At 52.3% G+C, this 18,277-nt stretch overlaps 1 protein-coding gene across 4 annotated transcripts in view; it reads right to left on the reverse strand.

The window, feature by feature from the left end:
- The window catches only part of EBF4 (EBF family member 4), a 56,319-nt gene that overhangs the window by 36,552 nt on the left and 1,490 nt on the right, over positions 1-18,277 (reverse strand). For all 4 annotated transcript variants that reach the window (XR_005081937.2, XM_053671371.1, XM_037141175.2 and 1 more), the window contains 5 exons: positions 8,510-8,666; positions 8,229-8,292; positions 8,018-8,073; positions 6,373-6,446; positions 5,281-5,349 (listed from right to left, as the gene is read on the reverse strand). Coding sequence is in view for 3 of the 4 variants with exons in the window: in XM_053671371.1 (XP_053527346.1) it covers positions 5,281-5,349; positions 6,373-6,446; positions 8,018-8,073; positions 8,229-8,292; positions 8,510-8,666 (420 nt within the window). In the remaining variant the exon portion in view is untranslated. The remainder of the gene's footprint in view (positions 1-5,280; positions 5,350-6,372; positions 6,447-8,017; positions 8,074-8,228; positions 8,293-8,509; positions 8,667-18,277) is intronic.

Genomic DNA, 18,277 nt, shown 5'->3' on the forward strand with positions numbered 1-18,277 from the left:
ACAAACTAAGCAAACAACTAGAACAGGAACAGAATCACAGAAATGGAGATCACATGGAGGGTTATCACCGGGGAGGGTGAGAGTGAATAAGGGAAAAGTTACAGGGATTAAGAAGCATTAATTGATAGGTACAAAATAAATAGGGGCAGGTCAAGAATAGTATAGAAAATGGGGAACCCAAAGAACTTATATGCATGACCCACGGACACGAACTAAGGTGGTGGGGATTGCTGGAGGGAAGCGGGATATAGGGTGGAGGGGGCTAAAGGGGAGAAAAAATGGGACAATTGTAATAGCATAATCAATAAAACATATATTAAAAAACCTCAACACACTGCAAAAATGAAATACAACAAACTACAGCTAAATATGGCAACAGAAAAATCTTAGAAATGTAATGCTGAATTTCAAAATAACATTTTTAGAAGACTACTATATAAAAAAATAACATTAGTTTTACAGTTAAACCAAGCACAACCAACAACATGTTGGTTAATATTACACAATCTGTGATAACTTATTTTTTTAAGTGCAAGGTCATGATAAACACAAACCACTCATTACCTTTACGAGGCGGCAGGCAGCGGTACGAGAAGGGAGGAAGATGCTGGCAGCACCAATGGTAGTTTCAATGTTCTGGATTTAAGTTTGTCAGTAGGTTCACAAGTGCATATTCATTACTATGCTTCCTAATTCTTATTTTGTTATATTTTTCTTTTCTATGTATCAGCTTGGACATAATAACTTAATTTTTTCCAAATGGATCAAATATTTAAATGTAAACAATGAAACCATAAATGTACTAGGAGAAATCACAGGATACATTTTTTGAAGTTACTGTGACATGATAAAAGGCCTTTCCGAATATGATCAAAACCCAAAGGACTTGAAAGATGGAGGAATTAGGTAAATTTCACCATAAAAAAGTTAAAAGATAACAATTAACTAGACAAAAAACACCTGCCATCCGCGACAACGCGCCAATTTGCTCAACATATACTTTCACAAATCAGTAACAGAAGCTAATCCTTCATACAAAAATAAAGGATATGAACTGCCAGTTCACAAAAAAGGAAATAGAAATAGACTTTAAATACATGAAAGTGTGCTCAGCCTCAGAATAGGAGAAATGGAATCCACTGAAATATCACAGTAGACTCGCACCCTGGAGAAAGATAAAAAAAAAATACGGTAACCACCGCTTGCTTGTTGCAGTCACTTCTCAGCCCTGAGATCACTTGCCTTAATTTCTTGAAGATTTTACTACTGGATCTCTATACATGCTCTTGAACATTGGTTCTGTCATAAGTCTTGGTGATCTCATACCAATACAGATGTATAATTCTTCCAACACATTCTCCTCTCCATTCCTGCATCTCTCCTGCGATGTCCTTGTCTCCAGCCTCCCTAGGTCACGCATCAACAATAAATGCAATCCCCAAATAATCCCACCTACAGACAGCCCACCCTCTAACCCCCCTATACCTCAGTTCCAATAATTCCTTGGCCCCATCAGAACCCATGTTCCATTCATCCTGCCTTCTCTTCACTCCCCCACACTCCTCTCCTTACCCAGATGAAAATCCTTGTTCCATTTTTGCAAATACCCCTTGCATACATTTTCATTCCCTTGCCCTCTCAGGTTTCATTGTACTCACCTGGCAAAGCCCTAACTGGTTCTACACCACCACTTGCCTGCTCTGTGCTTGCATTTACGCAGCTTTGCATGGCTGGAAAAAGTTCTCACTTTAAATTATGACCACAAATCTCAGGTGGGTCCTTAGTGCTGCTTGGCAATCACACATTTCCACAGTCCATCACTTCCCTGGACAACTATTTCATGCCCTAATGTCTCCCATTCCATCCTCACCCTCTACTGTTGACCTTGCTTCCTGCGTCACTGAGAAAACAAAGCAATCGGAAGAGAACTCCTGCAGGCTCCCGCACTGGATTTCTGTGCCTAGGTTTTCTGTCTTCGCTGCTGTTTGGGGGATAACTGTGCTTCCGGCTAAAACTAGTCTTGTGCACGGGGTCCTATGCCCTTTGCCAACTAAAAATCATGGCATTAGCAATTCTCCCTTCTGTTTATTGTATCATTTTCCCCTTTCCTACTGAGTTTTTCTTATCAGCATATGAACAAGCTATATATTTTTAAAGATTTTATTTATTTACTTATAGAGAAAAGGGAAAGAGGGAGAAAGAGAGGCAGAGAAACATCAATGTGTGAGAGATACATTGATCAGTTGCCTCTCACATGCCCCCAACTGGGGACCCCAGGCATGGGCCCTGACTGGGAATCGAAGCAGTGACTTTTTGGTTCACAGACCAGGTGCTCAATCCACTGAGCCACACCAGCCAGGGCATTTTTCCCTTTCTTTGTCCTTACATTGTATTTCAGCCCCCATCCCATTTCTATGATCCCTGCAGAGCAAAACTCAAGAGAATTCCTCCAGTCCTGGTCTCTAATCTCCCTTCTCCCATTTTTTTCTTAATCCCTCCCGTGTCATATTTCTGTTTCTCCACTCCAATGAAGTGGCGCCCGTTGAGGACACTGATGTCCCCCACGTTGCTAAATCCAATGGTCGATTCTTAGGTTTCTTATCACAGCCAGAGCGCCACGCATGCTGTTGACCCGTTTTCTTTTCAGAATATTTTCTCCCCTAGGACACACCACTCCCTGATTTCTCTCTGACTTCACTGGCTGCCCCTTCTCATTCTTCTTCGCTGGTTCCAGTTCTCTATGACCTCCAGACACCTGGGCACGCCAGGACTAGGGTCTTGAACTTGTTCTGTTCTCTATCAGTACTCATTCCCTCGATGATTTCATTCACTCAAATTTCTATCTGCAGCCTGGACCTTCCCTGGAGAGCCACACCCCTGTTTGTGAGCTGCTTTGCACCATTCCCATCTTCAACATAATGTGTTCAAATCCAAACTCCTGATCCTCCTCCTTCCAAACTTGCTGTCCACGAGCTTCCCCCTTCTTGGTAAATAGAGGTTCTTTCTAAGTTGCACACATCAGAAACCTTGGGAGACATCTCTGACTTTTCTCCGTCACTTTGTCTCTCCTTCCGTAACAAATCGGACGAGCTCTGCCTGTGGAACCTCTCCCACATCCAACCACTTCTTACCACTTCTTATTATAATGTCCCTGGTCTCATTCTCCATCATCTCTCCCCTGTGATGGCTCCTAACTCATCTCCCCGCTTCCGCCCTTGCCTGCTACAGGTCACCTTCAAAGCAGAAGCTAGAGTAATCTTGCTGAAATGTAAATCAAGTCATATCATTCTTCTCAAACTCCCCCAATGCCTTCCATGTCATTCAGAATAAAAGCCAAAGTCCTTACGACGGCCTGCAAGCCCAGCACGCAGGCAGCCTGCCAGGCCTTGTGTGATCTTGCTTCTCCCTGCCCCATCGCTAACTCTCTGACATCACCCCCTGCAGTCACCTGGGGCGTCTTGCTGTTCCTTAAACACACCAGGGACACTCCTGCCAAGAAGATTTCCCCCCAGACTCATACATGGCTCACTCCCCCACTTCCTTCGGGTCTCGGCTCAAATGTCATCTTGGGAGTGAGGCCTTCCTTACATAATCTAAAAATTGCAGTTCTGCTTCCTGGGCACTCTCTGAACCTCTCCTGGTGGCTTTTTTCCCTCCTTAGCTGTTACCACCACCCAGCATGCTGTACATCGTACCCACTCGGTTTACGTCCATCTCCCCGACTAGATTGTAAGCCCATAAAGACAAAGCTTTTTGTCTGTTTTAGTCACTGCTTAATCCACGGCATATGGAAGAGACCCTGGCACAGAGGAGATGTTAAAAAATTGTTGAATGAATAAACAACATATATCACTGGCCAGAGGATTGGGAACAGGCATTCTGAAAATTGTTGGTGAACTGGCAATGACCATCAAAATGACAAATGCACATATCTGTGACTCAGCAATTCCACTTCTAGCACTGCAGTCTCATTCATAAAGTTCACATTTGTGCAAAATGGCACATGCTCAAGGTCATTCACTGCAGTACATCTTATCCCTGAAAAAGAACGAAAACAGCTAAACTGTTCGGCAACAGAGACCATGTAAAGAAGTTACAGTTTATTCACACAATGGAATGTTTACGGTGGCAAAAAAGAATAAGGAGACTTCTCGTGTCCTGAGAGAAGCTCCCAGATATATATATATATATATATATATATATATATATATATATATATATATATATACCACGTGCGTACCCACCTTTGAGAAAGGTGCTGAAAATACATGTAAATGCCACCTTTTTATATAAATAAAGGGGTAGGTGCAAAAGCAACGTATATCTGCATTTTCTTGTATACGCACAGACTATTTCAGGAAGGACTGCTAACTTCAGAGGGCAAACGGATGGCGGGTCAGCCAGAGACAGATTTGCTATAAACCCTTTTAAAGTTGAATGTTTTCTTTATTAAAAGAAGAGCAAAGCGGGGTTTATGTTCCAATGTGAAATGGCCTCTAGGATATAAAAAGTGTGGCAAAAGTAGGTTTATAGTTGTTTGTATGGAAAATAACACAATAATTAATAAATAACACAAGAGCAAACTTTGTGTTTAGTGCACTGCACCCTGTACCCATGTGCGTGTATGCACATATACATACTACACTTTTTTCCAAAAACAGGTAAAGTACAAAGGCGTGTGCGCACTATGCTGTGCATAACAGTGAGGGCAGACTTACTTTCCATGATTGGCTCTCAGACCTTTTGAATTTTGTACCTTATATATATATGTCCTATTAAAAAATAAAATTGTTTTTAAAAGTCATGGTGGGAGAGTGAATGTTTATCTGCATCCCTGTGACCTGTGAAGTATTTCTCCCATTTTCCAATGAAGGGAACGGACATCGAGTCAAACATTACAGAGGCGGCACCTGGACCAGAACCCAGCTTTCCCTGCCTGGCCCACTCCAGTCCCTCCGTTGTCCCAGCTTTTCTCTCTGGGGCAAGTTCACTGCCTGCCTTGCCTCCCATCCCCTGCCCTTCCCAGGCTCCTCAGGGCACACAGCTCCTAAGCCCGGCCCCAGAGCATTTGCCAAGGCTTCACTGGAGGGGGGGGCATGGCTGGTGGCTCCCCGGTGTCTTGACAGTTTTCGTCTGCTGAGAGCCACCAACAAGGGGGGGGGGCGGTGTGGAAGTGGGGGCGGGTGGCTCCCTCCCTCCCTGGAGCCACCACTGTGTTCTATGACTGAGCCCAGCCTGCCCAGGCCTTGCAGCACCCAGGCCCACACACCCAGCCTGTACCTGTCAATAATGACGGGGTCTGAGGGCGTCTCATTCCGGTTACCACAGCTCTTCCGGTCACAGCACCGGCTGTGGAGAGATGAGGAGGGAGGGAAGGAGAAAAGCAGTGAGGGAGAGAAAGATTGCAGTATGCGTGTACACATGTGTGTGTGTATGGTCTGTGGGGTGAGGATGCTGATGTCCAGTCTCCGGGTATAGTATCCTTGGGCCAGAGGGGCCTGGGGGAGAAAGGCAGTGAGGGTCCTGTCACAGGGAGCTGGAGCGCCCCGCCCCGGGGATGAGGTTGGCCGGGACACCCTTGTCCCCAAGGCATGCCGCTCCTGGAGGATCCAGGAAAGGGCCGGCTGCCGGCCACCTACGGGGCTGCTCATTCTCTCCGTGTGTACGCTTTTTATCCATTTAGAGACAAGCTAAGATTGTAAGCGTGCAGCTCATGAATTATCACCAAGTGAACCCACCGTGTAATGAGCATCCAGAAAAGAAATGCCACACGTGTGCCCAGTGGCCCAGAAGCCCCCTCCTGCCCTCTCCTGTCACTGCTCTTCCCAGGGGCAGCCACCATCCCAACCAGATTTTGGAACACTGGGCTCTCTTTTCCTTGCACGAGGAACTGCCTCCTAGGAGGTTGTCTGACTGGCATCTCCTGGGGAGACCTTGCCCAGAAATGCCAAGCCCTGTGGTCATGTGACAGGGGAGTGGAGAGCTGTGTTCCCCACTCAGCCCCTAGACAAGGGAAGTGCCCGGAGGGTTACATAGGAGGCAGCAAAGTTTCCTCCCTCCTTCCTGCTCTGGAGCGAATCCAGGAGGCCCAGGCCCTGCCCCCACGTCTGCAGAGAGCCTTCCCCAGAGCTTCATTAGTTAAGCTTCCCAGCAGGGGCAGGAGGCCTCTCTTACAAAAACACTTGGAGAAACCACATAAACAGGCCAGGCTAATGGGGCCTCAAGGACCCTCTCCTCGGCCAGCACTGTGCCCAGGGGCCTCCCTCTTCCCTCACCGCCTCCTCCCACCAGACTTCCCCAGGGAGTGGCAGGGGTGGGGGGTGGCAGCCGTAGGGGGCAGGGTCAAGGTGCGAGTGACCCAGCCCTCCTCACCTGCACATGATCTCATGGGTGAGCAGCACTCGGCACATTTCAGGGTTCTTGTCCTGACCCTCATAGATGATGGCCTGCGGAGGGAGGAAGAGCACAAGCTCAAGTGCAAGGAGGCTCCTCTTCTAAGTGCAGGGGAAAGAGGGGAATGGCCCCGCCCCCTGAGAAGATCACACTTTCCAAGTCACTCTAGGGGGCCTAGGAGTGTAAAGCAGGCGCTGGGAGCCTGGCTCCTCCCCAATCCAGGATCGCCACTAGGGTGAGCAACCGTGGCATGAAGTCTATTGATTCTGTTTGTCCACAGGCAGCTTATTCCAGGTCCAGCTCTGCTTGGAATCAGGGAGGACCGCAGACCAAGGACCAAGGTCAGGCTGGGATGAGAGTAGACACTTCCATCCCCACTCCTCCCATGGCCCTAGTGGGCCTCTGCTTCTGCTCGCAAACCTTGTCCTCTAGGCTATCTCAGCTGGTTAACCAGTGTCTCCCTGGGACTATTGGACCAGCCTCCTCACCGCACCCCCCACCCACAGCTTCCACTCTGTCCTGAAACAAGGAGTAGCTTCCTAAATAGCAAATCTAGCTTCCTACTTCATAACCCCTGAGCCTCACGGCCATCCTTCAGTGAGCAGGACTCCTGAGTCCTTCTCTCTTCCAACTCCCCAGCTTCTTCCACACCATCCCCTGCAGTCTCACTTGGCCACTGCCTGCCTGGCCTGCCTCCCTCACCACTGCGAACACAGACCACAGGGTTTCTAGAGAGAAACCATGTCTTCCTCTGCCCTGGGACTGGGTGGAAGCTGCTGGAAAACCCTGCCTGTGTGGGAAAACCCAAGTGTCCACCTCGCATTCAGGGCCGCTGACGGGCCCATCTGAGCTCTGCTCCCTCTTTGCCAGTGCACACAATTTCTCTCCAAAATTCTGAGTCCTGTCACAGCAAGCACAGCCTATCAGGGCCCATTCCTCCCCAGCTCCTGGGGACATGGGCCCCTGAGCCTCCTTCCTGTGACCTTTCCGATCAGCAGGGGGCTGAGGGTCTGCAAAAGCTCTGGGACCCTACCTCAGCTCCTTCCCTGAACTGGTGCACCCACCCCCAGTTGCAGCTGGTGTTGGCTGCTAAGTGCTTTCTCCTGAGAATGGCTCGCAGCAGCAGATAGGCGCTGCCTTGCCCGAAAGTGTCTGGAAGGTTACACATTCCCCTGGGGAGTGCTCCCCAGCCAATGACTGACTCATACAGGATACCGAATGCTGGCCTCTTTGCCTCAAGGTGGACGACTCTGGTGTGACTTCTTCTCTACAGCTTCCTGTCCATCAGGCTGAGGTTGGGCTCCAGCTGAGCCCCCACCCTTGCTGAGCATCTCCCACCCTGTCCGGCTTCCCCCCACTCCCTTCTGTTACACACCCCTATCTGCTATTCCAACAAACCTTGTGTGCCTGAATCCCTGTATCTAAGCTGCGCTCCTAGGGAACATGACCCAGGATGAGGTCTTTGTATAAATATTGCCTTTTTCTAGACTAGAGGGCAAGGACTGCACAGGCTGGGTGAGCACTGAGGGACCTGGACCAGTGCAGGTGGCAGCACGGGGAGGCGAGGGCAGGGATGCTCACTCGTGCCACAGCAGCCAGGGTCTGAGCACTCGGACTGGCTCACCTGCTTGGACATGGAGTCAATGAGGCGCACGTAGAGGTCCTGCTCCGTCCGAAGTCCTAGGGGTGGAAAGGTGAGAGGGACTGCTGCATGGGGAGTGTCTGTGGCTGCCGATGACTGGAGCACGCTGCACGCTCTCCCTCCTCAGCCCTGACAGCAGGTATCACGTGTGGCATGGGGCTCTGGTGCCCAGTGTGCAGTGGGCTTCACTCACCATTGTTATACACCAGCCGGAGGCGGTAATGGATCCCGTTGTTCGTCTTTTCTGCCCCAGGTTCCTACAGGGCCAAGATGGGGAGGATGCTCCCAGGGGTCTCCCTCCCCCAGCCCTCCTCTCTAAACCCACCTTTCCCCCCTCCCTTCCATCCATTTACCCCCTCTTCTCCTCTCCTCCACCATCTACCTACTCATCTGCCTCGTGAGAGGGGTGTCCCTGAAGCCCTCCTGCCCCCACTATCCCGTGCTCTGTCCCAGCCGAGCCCACGAGCCTCTCACTAGGTCCTTTTCCACGAAGTTGATGAAAGCCGTGCGCTCCACCTCCACGGGCTGCCCCTGCCGGTCATACATGGCCAGCACGAAGTGGAAGAAGTTGGATTTCCTGAGGTTGGAGGGAGGCTGCTTCTCAAAATGTGCTCGTGCCAGGCCCACGCCACTGCGGGAGGAAAGGAGCCGGGAGGCTGCGGAAGTGCCCTCGGGGAGAGATCCCTCTGCCCAACCAGGCAGCCTGGCTGGTCAGGGCCCGGCCCCCACACGGCAAGAACTTGGGCAAGGAATAACTTAAGTGGGCCCATCTCACGGGCGGCAGGGTCATCTCAGTTCCAGAGGCCTCTCTGCCCCGAGGTCACCCCCGCCGGCTGCCTTGGGAACAGGGAGTAGCATGGAGGTGCCCCGGCCAGGCTCTCTCCTAGGATTTTCCCTGGGCTCACGTTTTGAAAGGCTGATCTCCAAAACCAAGTGCACGGGCAACTGGACAGCCCATTGTACTGAGAAAAGACATCTGCGCCTGCCCTTAGGGCATCAAGGGGCAGTTGGGAGGCTCTGGGACAAATACCCCACTGTACCCCGGTCCATGGCTGTGTACCCGAGCCTGCAGCACTGTCTGGGAGATGATGACACCCAGCAGACTCTCAGAGACATCAAACGGGCTCGGGGCCATTAGCCTGCCGGGCCTGGATCCTGGCCTACGGAGAAGGCAGGGGACACCCTCTCCAGGCGTGGAGGGCCTGCCTCTGTGCTTTGGGAAAGACAGCCCCTGGCTCCCTTGGGCAGCAGGCTCTTTCGGTCTGGCCTTGCCAAGGGCTTTCTCCTCATTCGTCAGAAACCATTCCCAAAAGCACGGCCAGGGCAAAAGCAGGAGGAGGAAAAGGACCGAGACCCTTTTCACCAAATACTTGCTGAACTCCCATGATGCACCACACATTGGACACGTGGCACCAAGTGGGGCTGGAGTTAAAAGCCTGGATGGGAGGGAGACAGACAGCTTTAACACCAGACAAAGGGGTAGGTGCCCTCCAAAAGAAGTTACTGTATCAAAAGCTATAGAAGCAAGGGAAGAAGAAATGAATTCTTTCTGTGAAAGATGAGGGAAAAGACTTCATGCAGATGGAGGCTTTTTGCCTGGCCTTTGAGGGATGAATAGGAGTTCAACAGGTACACCAGACAAAAGAACAGAACAAATGGCCTAAGGAACAGCGGTAGGGATAAGGGCTAGTGTCACAGGATTACAGATGTCAAAAAGTGAAGCAATGAGAGAAAAGGCTATAGTGGAGGTGTTAGACTATGCAGGGTCACAAAAGAGTTTTGACTTTCTTGTCAAGGTCAAGGTCTTCCATAGTATATTCCTTAGATGTCTCATAGACTCAGATCCTTCCTCTGCAAAACAGAGGTGCTATGGTCATGTGCTATGGCCATAACCCTGGAAAACGTGGCTTCGAAGCATTCCTTGTGTATGGCAGGGGTGGGGGGGGCGGGGAGCCTGGAATACCCTACAGGAATGGACCCCATTCAGCCTGGCTCAGGCTGGTACCCCTGCCATGCGGTAGCCAGCCTCCAAGATGGTCCCCCAGGGTCCCCCGCTTCCTGGGATTCACACCGTGCCGTTGGTCACCTCACACACTGTATCAGGACCACTCTGTGTGGCTGACAGACTACAGCGCAAGTGATAGCATATGATTTCCAATGTTAGTTCCTGAAAGACACTGTGGCTTCTGCCTCATTCTCTCTCTCGGGTCAGTCACTCGGGGGAAAGCCGGCTGCCATGTTGTGAGGACATTCCAGCAGCTCCACAGAAGGTCCAATGGAGATGCACTGAGGCCTCTGGTCCACAGCCGGCACTAACTTGAGTGAGACTTGAGAGGAGATCCACCAGCCCCAGTCAGGCCTTCAGATGACTGCAGCCCTGGCTTCCAACCTTGACCGCGGCCTCATAAGAAGCCCTGAGCCAGAACCACTCACCTATGCTGCTCCCTGTTGTCTGACTCTCTGAAACTGTGAGATGTTGGTTGTCTTATGCAGCTCAGTCTTAGCACCGTTTTCTATGTGGCGGTAGACAACTGACACACCACACTTACCTGACTACGGAGCATTTTTACTGAGGGATGTGCTTTAGGAAACACGACTCAAGGCCACCAGAAAATTCTGGAGTCAGGCAGGGCTCAGAAGGTGCTGCAGGTGGCAGGATGGGAGGTGGGAGTTGGTGGTGGGGGGTGGAGGGGGGTGGTGAGCGTGGGGGAAAAGTGAGAGGCTGCTGCAGGGATGCAGAGGAGGAAGGGACGGTGGGGCTGCCTCGAGAGGCATTTAGACAGGGTCCCGCCGCGGACATGCCACCATGGCAATGGCTGCCATATCCACCACTACTTAAGGGTTTTTTTTTTGCCCTGGATGGTGTGGCTCAGTGACTTGCGCACCAGCCTATGAACTGAAAGGTTGCCTGTTCCATTCCCAGTGAGGGCACATGCCTGGGGTGGGAGCCAGGTCCCCAGTAGGGGGCGTGCGAGAGGCAACCATCTGATGTTTCTCTCCCTCTCTCTTTCCCTTCCCCTCTCTCTGCAAATAAATAAATAAAATCTTTTTTTAAAAGATTCTTCATATAATTTAAAATCAACTCACTCAGCTCCAGGTGAAGCCATAATATCTGTGCCGTCATGGGCTTGAGAGGCCTGTTATATTTTTACTCATATGTTACAGTAAATATATAAATAACCAAAAGAAAATTGTTCCTCCTCTTGAAAGCCTGCTTCAGAGTCTCAGTGGTTGATGTGAAATGATTTCAGAGACAGACGTGATGGGGCCAGCCCTGGCTGCTGTGGCTCAGTGGACTGAATGCTGGCCTCAAGACCAAAGGGTCGCTGGTTCGACCCCCAGTTTAGGGTTGTGGGCCAGGTCCCCAGTGGGGGCATGTATAAGAGGCAACCACACATTAATGTCTCTCCCCCTCTCTTTTTTCTTCCCTTCCCATCTCTCTAAAAATAAATAAATAAAATCTTTAAAACAAAAAAAATTAAAAAAAAAAGAAGTGATGAGTTTTGTTTGTTTCTATCAAGATGAGGAGGAAGGGGGCTAAGGAAAACTATTCCCAGGCAAACGTTTTTTCTACACTTGTTCCTTTCCCTAGGGACATCCTTCTCTCTTTGTCCTTCCTTCTCTCTCCTGCCCCTCCCCCCTTCTCCCTCGGGCTACAGTCCTTTCAAGTCCAGCCCTTGACCCTCCAATTTCCCTTTTACCGAGAGTCAGGGAAGCCCAAAGAGGGCTTTGATCACAGCAGGGCCCTGATTACTGTTAATGAATATGCTAATGAGACAGCAACTTTGACTCCTCCCTCCTGTCCCCAGGACCACCTAAGGGGAGAAAAGCTCCCAGGGACAGGTTCCAGGCCCAGCTGGTGGAGAGGGCCAGAAGGGGGCGGGCTTGTGGAGCCGTCCCGGATCCCTCTGCTCTTTCTGCTGTCATCTCGCCCGGGAAAGGTACGGGAAAGCTTTCAGACAGCAGGGAGTGAGGACGCAGAGGGAAAAAAGGTCTTGAAAGAGGAGGGTAGATGCTGTGCAGTAAGTAGCACAATCTCCTAGACCACTCAACACACCCTTCCTACACAGCCACGTTTGTACTTCCCAGGCCCAGAGTAAATCAGTGATGCTGGCCTGAGCCTCCTCTCCCAACCATCTCTCCTGGCGAATACCAGTCAGTCCTGGGTCCTAGCTACCTGCTGGCTCCTGAGAACCAGATCTGGGAAGTCTGGCCTAAGTCCCAGCCAAGCTCCCTTCACAGGGCCCACCCTCATTACTGGAGGGGATGCTTGGGGAGAAGAGGTCAGGTACCCTGGCCTGGGGACACTGGTGCTGCCCGCTGGGGAGAACAGTGCCCTACCCCACCATGGGGTCGGGCTCAGTTCCACTTCGCCTGAGACTGCCCAGCATCATCCTCTCTTCCCCACCTTGTTTAGTGGGTCCGAGCCACAGTCATCCTCCTGGGTTCCTGTCCAGCCACACTGAGCAACAAGACAGAGGTGGCTAGTGCACAGCTCCGAGAGAGGGTCACTGTTCTGAACAACAACAGCACAAGGCAATAGCCCCAGCCCTGCAGACCAGGAGAAGACAGCAGAATGGGGCCAGCCGCCTAGCCTGCTGGGCACACCCAAGGCTGCTCCTGGCCTGTGAATGCTTCCAGTTTACTCTGTTCGCAACCCCCGCCGGACCTGGGAGAAGATTGAAGTGAGATAGAAAAGGTCTTGCTTTAGAGACATCCTAGTGTTCCTATGAACCAGAGACAGACAGTGACATAAGGATCAGCACATCAGTGAGAGCACCAGAGGCTGGCCAGGACTGTGCCTCTCTTCTCCTGGTTGCCCGAGGCAACTCAACCCCCAGGGTGCAGTAGGTGACCCACCACCATCCCTAAATGGAACTGTAAGCCCCAAAGGGAGAGGGCTGAGGGAGGAGGGATTTTTGCTTTTCTCCCCTTTGGGAATAGCTGGTGCTCTTGTAATAAGAAAACAAACCATGATTAAAGAGCAGAAAGAAACAAACATAGAGATATGCTCCAACAACTCAGAAGAGAGACACAGGGCAGATGCAGAGGTCTGACAGCCCTGCTGGGTGCAGATGTGTGGGACACAGGCGGGAGCCGGGACTGCGGTCCGCTCTCACACCAGCTTACAGATGGACAGATGTGGAGGAAGGCCACTGTCTCTGGTTCCATGGTCTCCAAAGTGGGGTTACCCAAGTTTGGAGTGCAGGGAGAAACTGCAAGGACGTTTATTGATGTCTACCCTTTAACTAAAAGAAAGAAGGGAGGCAGGAGGAGAGCCCCTGAGGTCTGGAGAGGCAAGCGTTTTATTTGGGTTTCCTCGGGTGCAGCACCCTCAAACACCAGGTTTGTGTGGGAGACGAGTCTGGGAAGTAACTAATGCGGAGAGGGAGTGAGAGAGAAAAGGAAAGGCAGTTTATAAAAGGGCGCATTATTGAAAAGTCGCCACTTTGGGCAATGGCAGTGCAATCCCCCGGGGAGCTCTGGAAACACTGGAGGAAGTGAGAAAGCGTGCTTTGGAGTTGCTGCGCCAGAAGGCGGGAGGAGGGAGCTGGAGTTTTATCCACCAGCTCCAGAGGGCTTCTGGGTTACTTCTCAGGTACTTCTGGCCTGATGTGAAGGTGGGCAGAGCAGGTTCTGGGAGCCTCAGTCTCAGGATGCAGATACCGGCAGGGGAAGCAGACCCTTTAGAAGGCTCTGAGGGAGAATGGGTAGGGTACCAACTACCAGCGGTGTGATGGAGGCCAGCAAAGCTACAGCCCAGGGGCCTGCGTGCAGCCTGGCGAACAGGCACAGAACTGCCTCACCTGGTACATGTGCTGCCGGGGCCTATAATTCAGAAACAGCTCATTCACTTAGCATCGTTAGTGCACAAAGCCTGCCACATAAGCACCTTTTTCAGATGAATGAGGCTGAGTGATGAAAACAGCCACATTAACCACTTTTTATAAGACTCCAAAACGGATTACACATCTCGCTTTCTTAAAAAGATTGTTTTCATCAAAATGTTCCAAACACTTTCCTGTCAGCTCCGGAGTGTGCTGAGGCAGTGGGCCATTTGCTCCTGCACTAAGGAGCCAGGATGTGGGAGGCGAAAGTGCTCATTTTCCTATTTCCACCATGGCTCACTCACTCCCTTCCCATCCTCAGTTCTGAAATAGCCCAAAAGTTAAAGGCGACTGTGACAGAAAAGCTTTGGTTCGCACAACTTTTAAGGGGAGGATACCAGCCTTGTACTGTGGTGTGTGCATGGGCTTCCCGAGTACTGTGCTGGGAGTCCAAGTTCAAGTTGACACCAAGGTCAACCTGACCTTCACAGCCTGGGCCATTCAGGTGAGCTGTGCTCCAGAGTGCAGAGGGGTGCATATGGGGACATGCCGGGGGCTGTCGAGGGGTCGCACTGCTATTGCTAAGGCCACCCAGCGGTCCCTGGAGGCACTCCTTTCTGAGGCTGAGCAGGATGCCCCAGGGCAGAAGCTGCTGGACTTGGCCATGACTGTGTCGTACTGACGACGCCTCCCTCATGGACTCTGCTCTGTACACAGGACACCATTTGTGGTTCCTTGCATCCTTGGCTACATGGTTATTATAAACACCAGCAATTTAAAACAAGCATCTCAAACCACAGAGGACAAGTGGCTAAAGCTCTGGCTCCCCCCTAGAGGCACCCTCAGGCCTCTCCCTCCCCCCATTCCACCCCAAACCCTCCCTCTTACCCACTATGACAGCCTGAGGTTCGCAACAGTGCCTTGGCTTGGGTCCTATCTGCCTTGGAGTCTGGGACTCGGGTGAAACAGACAAGCCCTGAGGTCATCAGCTACGGGGCGAGGCTCCTTTTTGACCTCCCCCTTCCCCTGCCCCGAGGTGGAAGGAGCAAAAAGTGTGTATCTCCTGCATCTCATCCTCGTCTCAGATTTTCCTGAAGTCTCTGTTAAATCCTGCTCTTCCTTTCCCTACCCTGGCATGGTTCCCTAAGTACCCCCCTCCTTCCTTTCCTCAGCACCCTCGCTTACTCCAAGTGTCCCACCAGCCCCCACCCTCCCTCCCCCTCTCTGCAGGCATCCCCTGGGCCCCTGAGACTGCTCATAACCATCAGACTGGGCCTGGCATTCCAGGCTCCAGCCAAGGTCTATCGGCCCGGCCCTGCCCTGCCCTGCCCAGCCCGACATGCCCAGAGCCTGGCTGTGCCACAGACAGAGGAGGATAAAAGCAGCGGCTCGCTGGGGCACACCCACCTCAACCACGCAGCAAGGAGGCCCTGGCGGCTAGAGGCAGCTGTTCAGAACCTCTATCCTGGGGGCCTACAGGAAGGAGAGGAGGCTTTGGGGACTGCTTCATATCCCCTGCTCCCATTGGCCCAGCAGCGGCTCTCTCTGATCACCTGCCCCTCAAAATTGTCTCAGCCACTGAGGTCCCTAAGCAGGAGGGGGAAAGACTGCCCACCCTGCTTCTCTCTGCCCACTCCTTCGCCACCCACCCACAGGCCTGTCTGCCAGGTCCCAGGCTGAGGAGCGGTTATTAATTATTAAAGCAAACAAAAGCATTTCCTAGCAGGGAGGCTGGCCTGCAGCTGCTTACAGGAAAGGCAGCCCCAGCTGGCTTCCCTCTCAGGGCCCTTGCAAGTGAGGTAGAACCAGCTCAGGGCGGAGGGCTGGCCTGGGTCCTCCAGGGGTCTCCCCAGGCTGGGCATCACATCAGGATGAGGAGACAGCTGCTTCTGTGCTGAGCACTCTAACAAGAGGATGCTCATCTGAAGGGGAGTCTGGAAAGGGGGGTGGGGGGCTTGAGCTGGGATATGGGTTTTGGAGATAAAGCCCTTTTGGCTCAGAGTAGAAACAGTTATGGCAACAGCCAGGGTCCTGTGCAGCGTTCCCCACTGGGAAGACCCTGCCAGCCCTCAGCAGCCGCCTCCAGGGTGAGGGTATGCGGCCCCTCTTTTCCCTCTATATCCCCCTTTTGTTGAGAACCTCCTTCCTGTTGGCGGAGCCTCCCCCCCTGTTCTTAGGCTCTGGGTCTTCTCCTCCACTTCCAGCTCTGTAAAACCTTGGCTTTGTAAAGCCAGAGAGCAGCAGCTGCTCCAGGACCTGGTTCCTGGGGTCAGGTTGGTCCAGGAGACCATGAACAGGGAGGGGGAGCCCAACAGAATGAGATCGGTAACCTTCAAGAAGCTACTTCTGCTTCCTTCAGCAGATGCTCATTGCCCACGGCGCCCCCCCCCCCCCGCCATCCCCAACTGCTGGAGCCTGTACTTGTGCTGTGGACACAAGGATGAACAAGCCTTACTCTAAGGGAAGGGACAGGCTGGCAGGCCAAGGAAGCTCGGGAGAAGCAGGGCACAGCTGGCCCTGGCCCGTGGCAAGCAGCCTCAGGCAGCAGCACTAAGAACCATTCCCCTGGGCTGAGCGGAGCACACAGATAGAGAAGATACTGGGTAAGACTGGTAGGCCCGTGGGTGCTGGGCGCAGCGGAACTGTTTCAAGAGACATTGCTGCATGACAAGAATCACACGGGTTCACTGACGTGTGTAACCGAAGAGGGACGGGACTGGAGAAAAGTTCTTTGGAAATACTGCTTTGGTCCCCGGTGTGCGGCAGCTGGTTTTGGGCAGTGCTGAGAGGCTGGGGCGGATAGTGGGAAACCTGGGTGGGTTAACCTTCAGCCAGGGAGGCAAGCGGTGGAGGGCAAGGGCGCGTCATCATTAAAAGTCGGCTGTGGCCACTGAGATTAGGAGTAAAACACAGAGGGAACTTCCAGAAGCCTTGACAACCAGGTGACAATGGGTTAAGGAGAGCATCCAAGACAACAACGGTCGGATCCCAGCAGCCTGGAAGGAGTGCTCCTCGTCAAGTTTTGCAGAGCGGAGCCGGAGAGGAGCCAGGCAGAAGTGGAAGAGGGAGGCCGGGGATGGGAAAGAAGTTTTGTTGTTGCTGTTTTAGGAAGGGAAGACCTGAGCACAGGGCCATCGGGGACTGAGGTACAAACAGGAGAGAGGCCGGGCTACCTCAGGAAGAATGAGGAGAGGATTAGCCTGCTCTCGACTGGAAGGAGGTGGCCCAGAGTCACTCAGGGGTGGTGGAAGAAGGGGCCTCCTCAGCTGTGTCCTAGGACAAGTCTCTGGAATTGGAGATAAGCCTCCCAGGCCTGAAGAAACATCCCTTTTCAAATTGGAGAAGCCTTTTGAGTCCCACCAGGGTGGTCCTGGCGACTCAGAGTTGGCCCCCAAACACCAGTCAGGACCCCTGTGCACAGACAGCACTGCTGGTGGCCTGATCCATGGAAGAGCCTCATACCCACACCTTCTGCACCCACACAGGCCGCAAGGGTACTGCCTCCTTCCCCTCATCGGACCTGCCGCCTGGGGCTGCGCAGGGGAGGGTGGGAGGGAAATGGGAACCTGAAACCCCAGAGGCCCCCGTGGGAACTCCCCATCCACTCTTACAAGTTCTCACCACCTAGCCAGTGGCGGAGAAAAAGATGGGGTCGTATTAAGAAAGTGACCATGTCAAGTTAAATTTCAAAAGAAGAAGAAGAACCAATGGAAAAACAGGCAGGATACAGAATTGCACGCATTTCACAGGGAAAAAAAGGGCCATGGGAACAAAGGTGGGAAGGAAACACACAAACGTGTTGACAGTAGTTGTTGTGTTAGAGAGGTGGGAATTCGTTCCCTATTTCCCAGTTTTCTGGAATCTAGTTACATCACAAATGAATTAATCATAGGCAAGACCTTTGCCTTTCTGAAGAAATGAGCTCCAGAGAGAGCCCCCGTGCTCCCCCCTGACAGCCATGGAAGGACAGGAGGGCAGAGGCACTGGTTCAGCTGCAGCATGAAACAGGTGTGCGTCTGTTAGGGGTGAGCTTGGTGCAGGACTGGGGATGTGAATGCATGGCCCTCGAGCCCGGCCTAGTCTGCCCCGGCAACCCCCCGTCCAGAGTCCCTTCAGGCTGCTGGACAAGCAGCGGCCCAGAACACTGGGGAGGCAGCTTTCGCATGCCCCAGCTGCCTGCAGAGGCAGCACCTCCCTAATCCCCCTCCATGCTCAAAACTAGGGAGACAAAAAGCTGGGGATCAAAGTGTTGTAGGGGACAGGTCAATAAATCTTTAAACTTCCTTTCCAGATCCAGGAGTCTGCCCCCCCATCCCGCCTCCCTGCACAAGCTCCTGCAAAGGAGTCAGAAGAGATGAGGCTGGGTTCCCAGGGACACGCACCTCCCGTAGGACCCACTAGAAAAACACCTTGA

Source organism: Artibeus jamaicensis, unplaced genomic scaffold (assembly GCF_021234435.1).
Source record: "Artibeus jamaicensis isolate MK-2021 breed Jamaican fruit bat unplaced genomic scaffold, CSHL_Jam_final contig_685, whole genome shotgun sequence".
NCBI classification, from domain to species: domain Eukaryota; kingdom Metazoa; phylum Chordata; class Mammalia; order Chiroptera; family Phyllostomidae; genus Artibeus; species Artibeus jamaicensis.